We start from the raw sequence: 15,190 nt of genomic DNA on the forward strand, positions 1-15,190 counted from the left end.
CCATCAAGTTAAATTAATACTAAAATATTTAGTGGGGATCCCTGGGTGGCGCAGCTGTTTAGCGCCTGCCTTTGGCCCAGGGCGCGATCCTGGAGAGCCGGGATCAAATCCCACGTCGGGCTCCCAGTGCATGGAGCCTGCTTCTCCCTCTGCCTGTGTCTCTCTGCCTCTCTCTCTCTCTCTCTCTCTCTCTCTCTCTGTGACTATCATAAATAATAATAATAATAATAATAATAATAATATAAAATATTTAGTGAACACTTTCCAGATACAAGCACAGAAGATAATTAGGTAAGTCAAAGTGAACTGAAGAAAGAGGAAAAACAAATCTACAATAAAAAATTTTATGTGAAAAGAAAATGCTTTAAAAAGTAAACGTCTATGTAAAATCTATCTCTAAGTAAAATTTATTTCATTAAAAATTCTTGATTTCAGAGAAGAATGAGGGAAGTGGAAAAAGAGAGCATATATATATATATTTTTGAGATCCAATCAAAAGATTGAAACAGTTGATTCATTTACATATAACATTTAACTGACATACTTTTTTGAAGTCAAAATAACAAATAAGCAGGCAGAAAAAAATCCAGCAGACAACCTTTGGTACAAAACATTCCAGAGGCAACTCTATATTGAGTATGAAACCAGTTTGAATTGTTTCTTCTTATATCATTTGTCACTAGTGCAAAGAGATTTTGGTAGCACAGTTGTCGTTCTAGCTGAGCTGAGAAGGGAGTTTGGAATGATGTTATGTTGCTATAGCCTGGGCAAGAAGCCACTCTGCTGTCCTTACACCCTTGATTCATAAAGCCAACATTCTGACTGCTGAAAAGCCCATATTTTATTCTTTATAAAATCCTGATTATAGCTTCTGATTGGATTCATCTAAATCCCTCATGATTCCAATTTTCCATTTACCTGATTCTTAAGATCCTTTTCTTAGGAAAATGAGCAACTCCAAACTTTAACAAATAGATGGTAAGAGTTTATATTTTAACTGACTACCACTGCTTTTATGTTTTCTTGATAGACTCCTCATTTTCACACAAAGCATTGAGGACAGCTGCTGCAAGTGAGTACTTCCTGCTTCCACATCCTTCCAATTCCCAGCCAATCTCATTTTATTTTTAATTTTTTTTAAAAAAAATTTATTTATTCATTCATGAGAGAGAGAGAGAGACAGAGACAGAGACACAGGCAGAGACACCGGCTCCATGCAGGGAGCTTGACGTGGGACTCGATCCCAGGTCTCCAGGATAACGCCCTGGGCTGAAGGTGGCACTAAACCGCTGAGCCACCAGGGCTGCCCAGCCAATCTCATTTTAAGACATCAAGGATGACAATAGACATCCTACTCTACGATAATTTCTGCCATGCAACTGCAAGTCCACAATGTTCTCTCATTTCTTCCAACACAACAGGCTTAAAAAAAAAAAACACGCAAAAAAACCCAAAACCCACACGGTAGTGATTTACATTTTGAAAACAATAAAAGACAGTAGTATTTTTTCATATCTTAGAATTTTAATTTAAAAGTATATATACATCTAACTTTAGACTCAGAAAACTGAGCTACTCCAGGAAAAACTCAAGCCCTGATGGTAGAGACTGCCCGAAATCAGCTTTAATCACTTTATCATTTGAGTTAAAAGTTTTTACTTTCAGTAAATAGCACTACCTTCATATGTAATATAGGCGGAGCTTTTATTTTATTTTTTTTAAAGATTTTATTTATTCATGAGAGACATAGAGAGAGAGAGAGTGAGAGAAAGAGAGAGAGAGAGAGAGGCAGAGACACAGGCAGAGGGAGAAGCAGGCTCCACACAGGAAGCCTGATGTGGGACTCAATTCCAGGTCTCCAGGATCACACCCTGGGCTGAAAGCAGGCGCCAAACCGCTGAGCCACCCAGGCTGCCCTAGGAGGAGCTTTTAAATGGTACATCTAAGTATAGAGACTTCACTTGTTTGAATCTTTGTTTCTAAAAGTATACAGCTTTTGGATCAATCTAATGGATCAACATATTTATACTTATAATAATCAATCTTCTATTTTAATAGGTAATAAAGAGTATATGGTTGTTTTAAAATTTTTATTAGATATATTTTTTCCATTTATGTTGCAGGTGAATTCACAACTCAGAAAAAAGTTTCAATAAAATCATCATAAACATATGCATATGTACTGACCCCACTTCTTCTAAGTAAAGTGTTATAAAAGTGATTTTTTTTAAATCACGGGTCTTATGGAATAACATAAGCAGTTTTATTCTTTAGAGTTCAATGCAGCAAATTAATTTAAATAATTTCTTGACAATTTCCTGGTCCTGTAGCCCCGTAAAGATACTGAGCTCAAGCCAAAACGGGTGATTCTCTTCCACAAGTAGGGAAAAGTCTGTAACATGGCAAGACCATTTAAACAATTATTCCCCCAGAATTTTTGAAGTGATGCAAATAGTATTTTCACCTCATTATTCAACATTATTTCATCTCTAAAATAACTATATTATTCATACTGAGATAAAGTTTTAAAAAGAGAAATTTAAGAGCTGGATTTGAACAAGGCCTTTTATAACTGGCATTCACATTATTTCTTCCCTTAGCTATTTATATGCTTAGAATAATTTAATAAGAATAAATAAATACACTGGTTTTTCTCCCCCCTCTATTTTAAGCTATCTTGTGTTTGAAATCCTCAGTTACTCCTGTTCACCAAGGAGATTCGAGTATTTGATCTTCCCACACTTCCCATACCACTTATATGTGCCCATTAGAAAGCAAAGGAAAATATAAGTACATCTAGAGTTCTATCTAGAGTGTTCTATCTAGAGAGCTCTATCTAGAATCTACTAGAAAGGATCCTCCAGAGCTAAGAAAATTTGTTTTAAAAAACAATGTAGATACTTAATCATTTAAACTACCAGAGGTTGTGGTCTTACCAAATATTTACACATTATATAGTTAGCAGGATAATACCCTGCAAAAGTAATTTTATTTCTCTACATTCTGGAAACATTTTCAATCTATAATCTATTAAATTTTGAAGATAACTGAGTCCTCTGGTTTATAGTTCACTTTCCTGCTTCTTTGTGAGGATACTGAAACCATGGTTTCCAGATACAGAAAACAATCCAGTACAAACTATTCCCTGACCTATGACTTACCCTGTAGGCAACACTAGTTCTGTTTATATTACATTCAACAAGGAGAAGAAATAATTCTCTGATGAAGTATATTCATACTTTTTAAAAATATATATTTTATTTATTGATGAGAGACACAGAGAGACAGAGAGGCAGAGACACAAGCAGAGGGAGAAGCAGGCTCCATGCAGGGAGCCCGATGGAGGACTCGATCCCAGGACTCCAGGATCACATCCTGGGCCAAAGGCAGGCGCTAAACCACTGAGCCACCCAGGGATCCTCTATGTTCATACTTTAATACAATTTATACTACTCCGACAGTCTAAAATCCTACACTCTAGGACAGATCAGGCTTCTTCTTCTTCTTCCTTTTTTTTTTTTTTTTAAGATTTTATTTATTTGAGCAAAAAGAGAGAGAGAGAACACGAGCAGGCGAAGGCGCGGAGGGAGAAGGAGAAGCAAACTCCCTGCTGAGCAGGGAGTCAGACACTAGGGTCCATCCCAAGACCCTGGGATCGTAACTGGAGCAGACATTTAACTGACTGAGCCACCCCAGGATCCTGTGATCTATCTGGCTTCTGATGGTACATTTACTTTTTACCTTTTTTGGAACAAGCATGATCAGTACTACTTAAGAATCTGAAAATCTATGCTAGCCAGAAAAGGCATATTGTGGTATGACCACTGTGATAAGTGGAAAAATAATCAACAGCATAACAACATAGGCTGTTATCCCTTTTACTTTTTTTAACATGAGGGAGGGGCTGAAGAGGGAAAAGAAGACCGCAGAAAGCATTTAAGTGAGGACAGAAAATATTTTCTAATACTTGAATTTAAAACAAATAAACTCCAATAACAAAGAAAAATCATAGTTTTTTAATATTTTATATAAAGTGTACTTTCTATTAAAAAGATAGAGAAAAAAATGACACCAAAGCATGATCCAAGAAAAGAAAAATTTGATAAATTGATGTGATCAAAATACATCAATAAGAAAATGAAAAGATAAGCATCAGACTGGAAGAAAATATTTTGCAAACCCATCGTTTGATAAATCATTGTATCCAGAATACACAACAAATGCTTACAACTCACTAAGACAAACAATCCAACAAAAAAAATGTGCAAAAGGTTTGAAAAGATATTTTACCAAAGAAGATATATGAATAGGTAGGTAATACACACACAAAATAAACTCAACACCATCAGTCAAGAAAATGCAAATTAAAACTATAACAAAATAGTATTTCACACCCGCCTGAGGAAGTATAATAAGAGAAAAGACCATAACAAATGGTTGGAAGAATGTGGATAAACAGGAATCCACACATACGTTATGGGTGGGAATGTAAAATCGTGCAGCTACTTTAGAAAACAGGTTGGCAATTTCTTAAAAAATTAAACATAAATTTCCCCTATGATGCAGCATTTCTACTCTTAGGTATCTATTCAAGAGAAATGAAACCATATAACCACTCAAAGACTTGCACATGAATATAGTAGCACTATTCAAAACAGCCAAAAATTGGGAAAAATCTAAATGTCCATCAACTGGTAAATGGATAAAATGTGGTACAGGCATACAAAGGAATACTATTTGCAATAAAAAAGAACAAACTGGGACACCTGGGTGGCTCAGTGGTTGAGTGTCAGCCAATGGCTCAGGGCATGATCCCAGGGTCCTGAGATTGAGTCTTACATTGGGCTCCCCAAGGGAGCCTGCTTCTCCCACTCCCTCTGCCTGTGTGTCTCTCATGAAAAAATAAATAAAATCCTTAAAAAAAATTGGAACACATTTCTGATACATACTATGTCATAAATGAATCTCAGAAACATTATGCTAAGTGAAAGAAGCCAGACACAAGACACCACGGATTGTATGACTCCATTTATATGAAATGTCCAGAAAAAGTCTACAGAGATAGAAAATAGATCAGTGGTTGCCTGGGGCTGGGAGTGGGAATGAAATTAGTATTAAATAGACATGAGGACCATGTCATCATGACATGATCTTATTGGGATGATGAAATGTTCCAAAAGTGATTTATGGCAAAGACTGCATAACTTAGTAAATATGCTATAAATTACTAAATTGGGTGGATTATATAAAAAGGGGTGAATTTTATGTAAAATATAATTCAAAATAATTGTTTTTTAAGAAAAGGATAAAGTCACACAGAGACTGCTGCTTCAGTACTTTACCTAGGCTAACACTGAACTAATTAGAATCATTTCTGGCCAGTTTGGGTATTGATCCTAGGTTTATGTTCTCAATAAATGGAACACTTTAATTGTCCGTTTGCTGACATTACTGGCTTTCTCCTTTCCTTTCCTCTCCTCTCCTCTCCTCTCCTCTCCTCTCTTCTCTTTTCTCTCTCTTGAGGGAGGAGGGGAGGAGAAAGAATCCTAAGTAGGCTCCACATCCAGTGCAGAGCCCAATGTAGGGTTTGATTTCACAACCCTGAGATCATTACCTGAGCGGAAATCAAGAGTTTGACACTTAATAGACTAAGCCACCCAGGTGCCTCCTAGGTTATTTTTAATCAACACTAAAAATAGGTATTTCTTCAAAGATCTAGTTATCACCAAGAACCACTATTTCTAAACTAAAGGGGAAATTCTTCTAGAAAGACAGAAGCCTAAATACTTTATACATTTTTTAAATTGAGATATGATTTATATACCTTATGTATATAAATCTTAAGTGTATAGCTCAATAAATGTTTATAAATATACATACCTATGCAACCACTGTTCAATCAAGATACAGAAGGCTTCCTTGATATTCCCACCAAAGGTAACATTACTTTTAGTACTATCACCTTAGAAATTACATAGTTTTTATATGATTTTTTATACTTTATAGAAATATACATATTCCATATCTATGCCCTCCCCATGATGTTGTCTATAGCAGTAGTACATTCTTTTTCACTGCTGTACACAATTTATTAAGCCAGTCTACTGTTGATGGACAATTTGGATGATTTTCAGCTTTTGGGTTATTATGAATAAAATGGATATGAACACTCTTATATTTATTTATATTTATTTTATTAGTTTTTGGTGAATATAAGGACTTCTTTTTTTCAGTAGGCTCCATGCTCAACACAGGGCCTGAACTCATGACCTGAGGCCAAGAGGCATGTGCTCTACCAACTGAGCCAGGCAGGCACCCCAGAATGATGTATTTTTGATGGCCATTCTATGCAGGAGTGGAATTGACAGGTTTTAGGTAATATGCATATATAGTTTTATACACCTTTAATAGATCTTGCCAAGCACCTTTACAAAGTGCTAGTACCAGTTTATTATTATACTCCCATTAACAATGTCTAACAACTTTAATTGCATCACATCCTGACTAACACTTGTCATTCCGTTTAATTTTGTGGGTATGGGTATAGTGGTATCTCACTGCCACAAAGTGGGAAGGTCCAATATTTTATTCTACTTCTAACACGCCTGGATGGTGGAAGAAGACATGAGACATCTAAGATGAATGAGATTTCATTACTCAGAAGAATAGCAAAAGCCAGAGTATCAACACTGGTGGCACTCTTCTGAGGCCCAGTTCCCACAGGGCAATCAATACAAGAAGTGGGTGATAGTGGCATATGCAGATAGATGCACTGTGCCTATAAACTAGTTTGTGTTTTCTAGGAATTTATATACATGGAATCATATAGTATATACTCCTTTTAATCTGACTTCTTTCACTCAATGGAACCGTTCTGAGATTTGTATGTGTTGCTGCAGTATCAATAGTTCATTTCTTTTTACTGCTAGGTAGAACCCATTGTAAGGATATGCTCTAATTTGTTTATCCACTCAGCAGCTAATTGTTATTTGGGATGTTCACAGTTTTGAGCTATTAACAAATAAAGCTATACATCTTTGTAAGAATATATACTTTCATTTCCTTTCTATAAATCCTGATTTTTTGACCTCACATGTCTCTTACATATATTATAACTATATAGGTATATATTATGTATTACATATGTAATATGGATATTATATGTATGATACATATTTTAAAGATTCTTAAGTAATAACCTTTGGAGAGGGAAACTAGGCAGAGAAAGGAGTTGTTTTTCCTTTTTCTTCTGTATTTTTGTTTGAATTTGGATATTTTACTTAGATACATACTATGTAACATATATGAATCTTTAATTCCTAGAATATGTCAGCAGGAACCACTAGGCAAGGAAACTATGGCTCTTTCTTTTTTTTAAGATTTTATTTATTTATTCATGAGAGATACACAGAGAGGGGTGGGGGACATAGACACAGGCAGAGGAAGAAACAGGCTTCATGCAGGGAGCCTGATACAGGACTCGATCCCGGTACTTTGGGATCATGCCCTGGGCCTAAGGCAGGTGCTCAACCACTGAGCCACCTGGGCATCCCTGTGGCTCATTTTTGTTTTGTTTTCTTCTTGTATTTGTAACTTAAAAAAACACTAATATATGTTATTTTTTAAGGCAAAAAAGAAGAAAATCTCCCAAGCCATTTTCTCAACTCTACAAAATACCTGGCAATTCACTCCCTATAATTCTGCACATTACCACAAGCTGTTGACAAACTATTATCTCTAACTCCAGGCTCTCCTCCTTCTCCTAAATGGATGGGTATATAATAGCCATTTTTCTAAACTGCAAATTTCATAATACAGCACCTGCTTATGACTAGCAACAAAAAACCCTCAATACTTAACATCAGAGCACTTAAGCTCCTTGGTATCACCTTTGGCATCACTTTTCACTATTCCTTCACTATACCCAGGTTCTGGTCATGCTGAAATGCCAATAATGTGCCAAGTTCTTTAACTTCTTTGTGCCTTCCTCTTTTTTCTGTCTTTCTTGTGACTTCTCACTCATCCTTTTCTGTGATATCTTCTATTCCTCTCTACCCTCTCCCCCACCTTTTTATGAGATTATTTATTTACTTATTTATTTAAGAAAGAAAGAGTGTGAGCTGTGGGGAGAGGCCAAGGGAGAGGGAGAAGCAGACTCCCCACTGAGCAGGGAGCCTGATGTAGGGTTTGATCATGACCTGTGGGGAATGCAGACACTTAACTGAGCCACCCAGGTGCCCTGTCCTCTCCCCTTTGCACTCAGATGCTTCCATCCTCTGTGTTCCTATGGTACTTTGTAAATTACTGTGTTATAGCAGTTATCACATTGTAGCTGACTATTCTACAAAAACAACAATGGATGTCAATTAGAATTCCATCCTGTAATTCTCCATAAAATTCCTATCTTACTACTTGCTGGAGTTAGTGTCCCAAAGAATACCCAAAAAGTTACTGAAGTCTAAGTGTAGCCGCAAATATACTGATGCCTACGAGTGGTAGAGTTGTTAAATGGCAGTTAGCAAAAATACACCTCAAAGATAGTTTAGAAGCCCCCCCAAATTCACAGACTGGATTACAATTCCCTGAAAACTAACCATGATTTAAAAGATTTTATTAAGTAACTAGAATATCAGCTCTTACAAAATAAGATTCTAAATAAACAAAAATCTTACAATCCACACAAAAGAAAGGAGGTACTCTTTGCCTGCTAAAATGTTACGTCCTTTGTAAAGTTTTTTAAAAAAACATTTCAAATGGTATTTTTTTACCTGGTGATTAAAATATCTGGTATAGAAACCTGGGCTCTAGTCTCTGCAATAGAGCTATGAAGTCAATTTCTTTTAAATGTATTAGAAAAATAATTGGTAACTCAGTGATACTTCTGACAGTTGCCTTGTGCTAATTTCTAGAAGGCAATAGTGTTAGAAAACTTCAGAGAAAGTAAGGGAAGGATAATATTTGGCTAATTAGTCCTGGACAAGCTTTTGTACACAATAAGTTTAGTATCTGCAGAGGGTAGAATAATGAATCTACAGATATTTATGCTCAAGGAGAGCAAAGTATTTTATAATCTCTCCAGTAAACTAAAAAAAGAGGACAAAAGAAGCTTATACTTCTCACTCCTACTAGGTGCTCAGTGCCATTCTCAAATAACAGAGTAAAAAATTCTCTTAGAAATCACTGATTTCTGGTGGCTTAGTTAAGAAGTATACTGGGATGTACCATTAAGGCTGGTGGCTGTATTTCCCAAATTTTATGCAGGCAAGGATTTAAATGCTTCTCTTCTGGAAAGACTGTATTTGTTTAGTACTTTCTAAGTTATAGCATTCTAGGATTCTAATATGACATCAGTGGGGATCAATATATTCCAAAGAATCTAAGAAAGAAAAGTTCCTGGCACTATACAAAAGTGAATAATCTTGAAAACTTAGTATTAAAATTGCCTATAGTTATCCATCTTCCAGATGAGCCATAATTATATTACTCCATGTGATGACTGATGCTGATGGCCTCCCAGATGATGGAACAAAGAGTAATGTTTTAGAAAAGGTATAAAAAGGCAAGAAGCATCACACTATCATCTGCATAACATAAATTATTACACTTGGGAAATAAGAGCTTCTAACTACAAAAAGTATTTTATTACCTGGTGTAGGACAAACTTTATAGGCATTCATCAGGCAAGTAAGAAAGACAACCATAACTATGATTTTGTAGTAGAGACAAAGTCTAGATGGTATGGCATTCTGAAAATGCCAGAATGCCAAACTATTCTGCAAAAGCTCCTGGTCTGAATTATTAAGTAGCAACTTAGCTGTATAAAAAATATCCTTTGACATCAGTTCTGAATAGCTGCTAAAGAATAATGACTCCATACTCCTTTATGACTTTATGACTGAAACTGCTAGGAGTGTCTGAGTTATTCTTTAGTAATAACTGGTACCTGGTGATTCTTCAATGATAAGATGGCCAGGGTATTGTGAAAATATTGAGCTCTTGGATTGGAAAGTTGAATTCTTGCCTGCCTGTCACTCCCTCAAACTATGGATGATGATTTCTGATAATACAACTTCTACTGAAATATACTTCAATTTAATAATTTTTTTTAAAGCTGATGTTTTTAAAAACCTCAAATTGAAATCTTTTCAAAGGTTTCAGAAGTGAAAAATACTGTTAGAAATTCAACAATATACTTTATAGGTTTTACTTCTGATTCCATGCATGCTGTTACACATTTTGGAAACAGAACTAAACAACCACTTGAACATGAGCCATCCCCCTGGTTCAGAAAGATATACACATACATATTACTGAAACACAAAAGAATAGCTTAGTCAAAGAACACAAATGGAAAATTCTATTAAAGCAGAATTTACTTTCATTTAAGTATATACGCCAGTAAAATGGTCAATTTTTAAAAAAATCTTACCTGCTACTGAATTTGGTCGTGGCATAAGATACAGAGGAATAGACTGTACTGATTGTGATAAAACTGATTCCAAATTCCTCTCTGGGATCTTATTCAGACTATAGGTGGAAGCCGTCATGTTTTCATCTACTCGATACAAACAGGAATCCATGCTGGATTTTTGAGATTGCCAAGGTTTTAGGTTTCCTCCAGATCCTAATTCTTTACTGCTTTCCCCAACATATTTTGTGCGTTCTACGTTTTCAGAATAGCTTGTCAAGGTAGCTGAAAGACAGAGTAAAACAAGTTAAAAAAAAAAACCTAAAAACCTACAGATTAAGCTGTTTACTACTATCCAAAATCATAAATACCTAATAAGAGTAGTAGCAATATTATTTTTAAAAAATTATTCATGATCATTTTATCTCTATCATGAAGCAAAATTTAACTATCTCTTCAATATTTTCTGTCATATCTCTCCTATTTTTACTTTAATAACTCTATTTAAATGAAACTAAATACATTCATACATCAGTGCTAAAAGATCTACAGCTAGGGCCTATCAATGCTAAAAATTTCAGAATTTCATCAAAAAGGGATTTCTGGAGAGCTCCCAAAGTCTCAAAAAGATCTTTATACTCTTTTAACCCATATTTTCCCTCATTTAAATTTATTACCTGGCCCCTTATATGTAATTAAGAATTAGAAAAAACAAATGGTTCCTAAGTAGATGTTAATATAGGAGAAATAATCTGTCCAAATAAGGAGACAGTACAGGGCCTTGAACAGGTAGCCTCTGCAGTTCTAGCTCTATGTTCCTTAATGAAATCAAACAAAAATTGAAAGGGCTTCTAGAATTTTATCTAGTCTTACCACTAATTATAAACAGGACTTCTAAACAAAAATTTTCATCAGCCATAGAAATGCAAGGATTAAAAACATTAAAATCAAGATTACAAAAATCTTAGCAATAATTCTAAGAATAAAAGAAGTCATCTCAGGAAAGCTTTTAATATGTTAGTGCATATTCTCTTCTTACATTTTCAATGTACCTGTTGTGAAAAGAAGAAACCTAAGTTTATTGGGTACTTTCCAGGATTCCTTTTAGTGAGGTTTTCTCTTTGGAAATTTAAATGGAGTTCTGGACTTGGTAGTAATAAGGGAAAATATGAGTTATAAAGGAAGAAACCCTGGTTGCCTTCAAGCTTTGTTGCTCTTTACAGTAATAAGTTTTCCTTGCATCTGAGAATTAACTGCTACAAACTAGTCTCTGTATCCTCACTGATAGTAAGGGAGTCTGGTTTTATGGCAACACCTCCCTGTCAATTCTGTCAGAGGGGGTAGTCACTGTTACACTTCTCAAAGATGACAGTGCTCCCCACTCATACCAACTTGTGACACATCCTTTTATTTTTTCTTAAGATTTATTAATTTATTTGAGAGAGGGGAGGGGAAGGAGGAGAGGGGGCAGAGGGGAGGGGAGGAACAAAGGGAGAGGGAGAATCCTCAAGCAGACTCCTGCTAAGCATGGGGCCCAATGCAGGGCTTGACCCCAGGACCCTGAGATCATGACCTGAGCTGAAATCAAGAGTTGACACTCAATCAACGAGCCACCCCGGAGCCTCGACACATCCTTTTTATATATTGTCCCTGTTATCTTTTTTATACGTTGCTGGATTCAATGTTAGAATTTTGTTAGGACTTTTATGTCTATGTTCATGAGAGACACTGGTCTGTGGCTTACTTTTTTATATAATTTCTTTGTATGATTTGGTCTTAAGGTAATATTGGCCTCCCTCATTAATTGTTCTTTTAACTTCAACCTCCTGGAGCAGTTTGTGGGAAAATGGTATTATTTCTTCCTTAAATTGTGATAGAATTTACCTGTGAAGGCATCTGGACTAAGTTTACCTTGTGGGAAAGTTTTAAACAACAAATTCAATTCATTTTTAACAGCTAGAAAGCTCTTTAGGTTATCTTTTTCTTCTCAAATGATCCTTGGTCATTTGTTATTTCCAGGATTTGTCCACTTCATCTAAACAGTCAAATTTATTGGCATAAAGTTGTTCATGACATTGCATTACCCTTTGTTTGTGGGGTCTGTAGTGACGTCCCCTCTTTCATTCCTGATATTGATAATCTATATCTCCTTTTTTTCCTGGTTAATATGACTAGAGGTTTATCAATGTTTTTTTCAAAGAACCAGCTTTCAGTTTCATTGATATCTGTTCATTATTTCCTATTTTGTTTACTTTGATTTGAAGTTCTTTTTCTTCAAGTAGAACTAGTTTGCTAATTAAATAACTTCCTTCTTTTCTAAAATAAGCATCTAATGCTATAAATTTTCTCCTGAGCACTTCTTTATTGCATTATAAAATTTCTGATGTTGTTTTCATTATCATTCAATTAAAAATATTTTAAAATTTCACAAAATATTGTCATTTTTCTGACCTGTGTTATTTAAAAATGTGTTTAATTTCTAAGCATTATTGAAAATTCCCAATATTTTTCTATTATTGGTTTCTAGTTTAAACACAGTGTAGTCAGAGAACACAGTTTGCAATGATTTAGGTCCATTTATCTTTACTGAGACTTGTTTAACTAGAATATGGTCTCTTGGTGAATCTTCTGTGTATAGCTAAAAAGAATCTGAACAATGCTATTGTTAGGTGGACTGTCCTATAAAAAATAATTATGTCAAATTGGTTGATAGAATTGTTTAGGTCTTATACATGCAAATTGATTTCCTACTTGTTCTTTCAACCACTGAGAGATAAGAGTTAAAAATCTCTGTTTCTGCCATTTTGAAGCTAGATTTCTGCCACTTTGAAGCTTCATTATTCAGCGCATAAACATTTAGGATCATTATTTCCTCTTGATGAAATGATCCATTTAGCACTATGAAATGATTTTCCTTGATAGGTCATCACTGTTTGCTCTGAAATCTATTTTGATATTCTTTGTTCTGAAATGGGTGAAGGAAGGAGATGACGAACATACATGATGGCCTTAGAACCAGCAGGAGCAGCAGGGACTTAATTTTCATTTACTAACCCTTTCTAAGTCTTTTTGGGAGACTGCAACTAGTTATCCTCTTGAAGAACTGGATTTGGATCTCTCCTCTCAGAAAAGAATTGAGAGTATCACAATATTATGTTCCCAAGTGAGACTAGATGCCAAAAGAGAATACTAATGATCAATCTATGTAGTGCAAGGGTTAAACTGGATTTGCCACTCTAAATTACTCACCTGCCTGTTGTCTGGCTACATTGACTCTAGCAAGGTGAGGACTATTCCCATGGGTTGGAGCTGGGCCCCTGTTATTAACATCCTGCTCCAAACTGAAGGGTTGCCTATAACGGCTATTCCTGGCCCTTTGGGATAATCATGGGCACAAGCCAACATCTGTCTTGTATACTGCCCTATAGCCTCTCTCCTCTGACCCTAGACTTCCTGGTTGCCACTGAGACATATGAGATACAGTAGAGCTATTGGATTCATGCACTTGTAAGAGTGGAGGAAATAGTATCGTATTAGGGCTAACATACCAATGTGAGAAGGGAACTAGCAGTAATATCACCTTCTAATTCCCCCTTCCACAGTTCAGAAATGTATGATCTCTCTGAAGACTTTCAGTAGAATCAGGCAATCACCTTTGCCAGCTCTGTAATTCCTTTCCTTATATTTGCTTCTCCTCCTTTTCTGCCTTACTCCTCTTTCATTCATATAGTGTTAGCACATAACTTTTAGTCTCAGGCTCTATTTTCTAAGAAATCTACACTAAGGAAGTCTTATTGATTAAAATGTTGGAACTATAGGATATTCTTAAAGCTCATCCAAGTGTTCAAGTCTGTTAAGATACTAGATTATTTCAATATACAGTCAAAACTACTCACTTTAAAAATTCATTTTATATATACAGACTCAGTCATGAGTAGCCCAATAGTTACTAACTTTTTTTTGCCACCAAACATAATGTTGTACCTTCTCCAATGAGATTATTACGGATTCTACAGCAATATTTTATAATTTCTAAATGTGTTCAGTGATAATGTATTTGTATTATGTATGCATGTACCTGTATGTGTTCTTTAAAAATAGATGTATGCTACGTATGTATCCTAATTTCTGAAAATTGTCTCATTAATTTATAAAATATAAACTTTTTTTCAGTAAAATTTGACTGAAATAATATTTCATTTGGTGTAATAAAGATGTGGTGATTCAGCTGGCTTTATAATTCTTGCAAGAAGCTTAGAGTTCACACAACTGCTATGGTCAGTATGCTGAATCAATCCAGAGAATGAAAACTGTTTCCCAGAGGACTTGTCTACATGTAAAATGTCTGTTATTTAACCCCTTACCTTTTATATTTTTTGTGTGTTGTGTTCAACAGAAGTTTTCATTATTAAGTCCCTAATCAGATTTGGCTAAGATGTACCTGTATCTATGTGGTCTTAGCCTGATATATATCCCAGAAATATACCCCTTTACTCCAGATAAACTGTGAGCATATTCAGTACGCCTTTACAGGTCTGAGAAAGTAGCAGTGGGATTCACTATTTTAAGTATCTCAAGTAATTTATAAATAATACGTAGCTAGTTAAAACTGGTAGCTAGTTAAAACATCAAACTCCTGTAAACATAGCTAAATTATAACAAGGATGACAATAATAGTTATCTCATTTAAACAGAAGCTTTGGCAGAGATGCATGTTTGATAAATTAAACATGAGAAACTGATAATTAAAAGAGTGATGCTGAAAAATTTTTCAAAACTATA

The 15,190-nt window shown here is 35.2% G+C and overlaps 1 protein-coding gene across 20 annotated transcripts in view; it reads right to left on the bottom strand.

Annotated features, from left to right (window-relative positions):
* Window positions 1-15,190, bottom strand: part of TANC2 (tetratricopeptide repeat, ankyrin repeat and coiled-coil containing 2) — a 478,177-nt gene that overhangs the window by 118,329 nt on the left and 344,658 nt on the right. For all 20 annotated transcript variants that reach the window (XM_072746843.1, XM_072746841.1, XM_025999546.2 and 17 more), the window contains one exon: window positions 10,430-10,693. In XM_072746843.1, the coding sequence (XP_072602944.1) occupies window positions 10,430-10,693 (264 nt within the window). The remainder of the gene's footprint in view (window positions 1-10,429; window positions 10,694-15,190) is intronic.

The sequence above is a fragment of the Vulpes vulpes genome, chromosome 2 (genome assembly GCF_048418805.1).
Source record: "Vulpes vulpes isolate BD-2025 chromosome 2, VulVul3, whole genome shotgun sequence".
NCBI classification, from domain to species: domain Eukaryota; kingdom Metazoa; phylum Chordata; class Mammalia; order Carnivora; family Canidae; genus Vulpes; species Vulpes vulpes.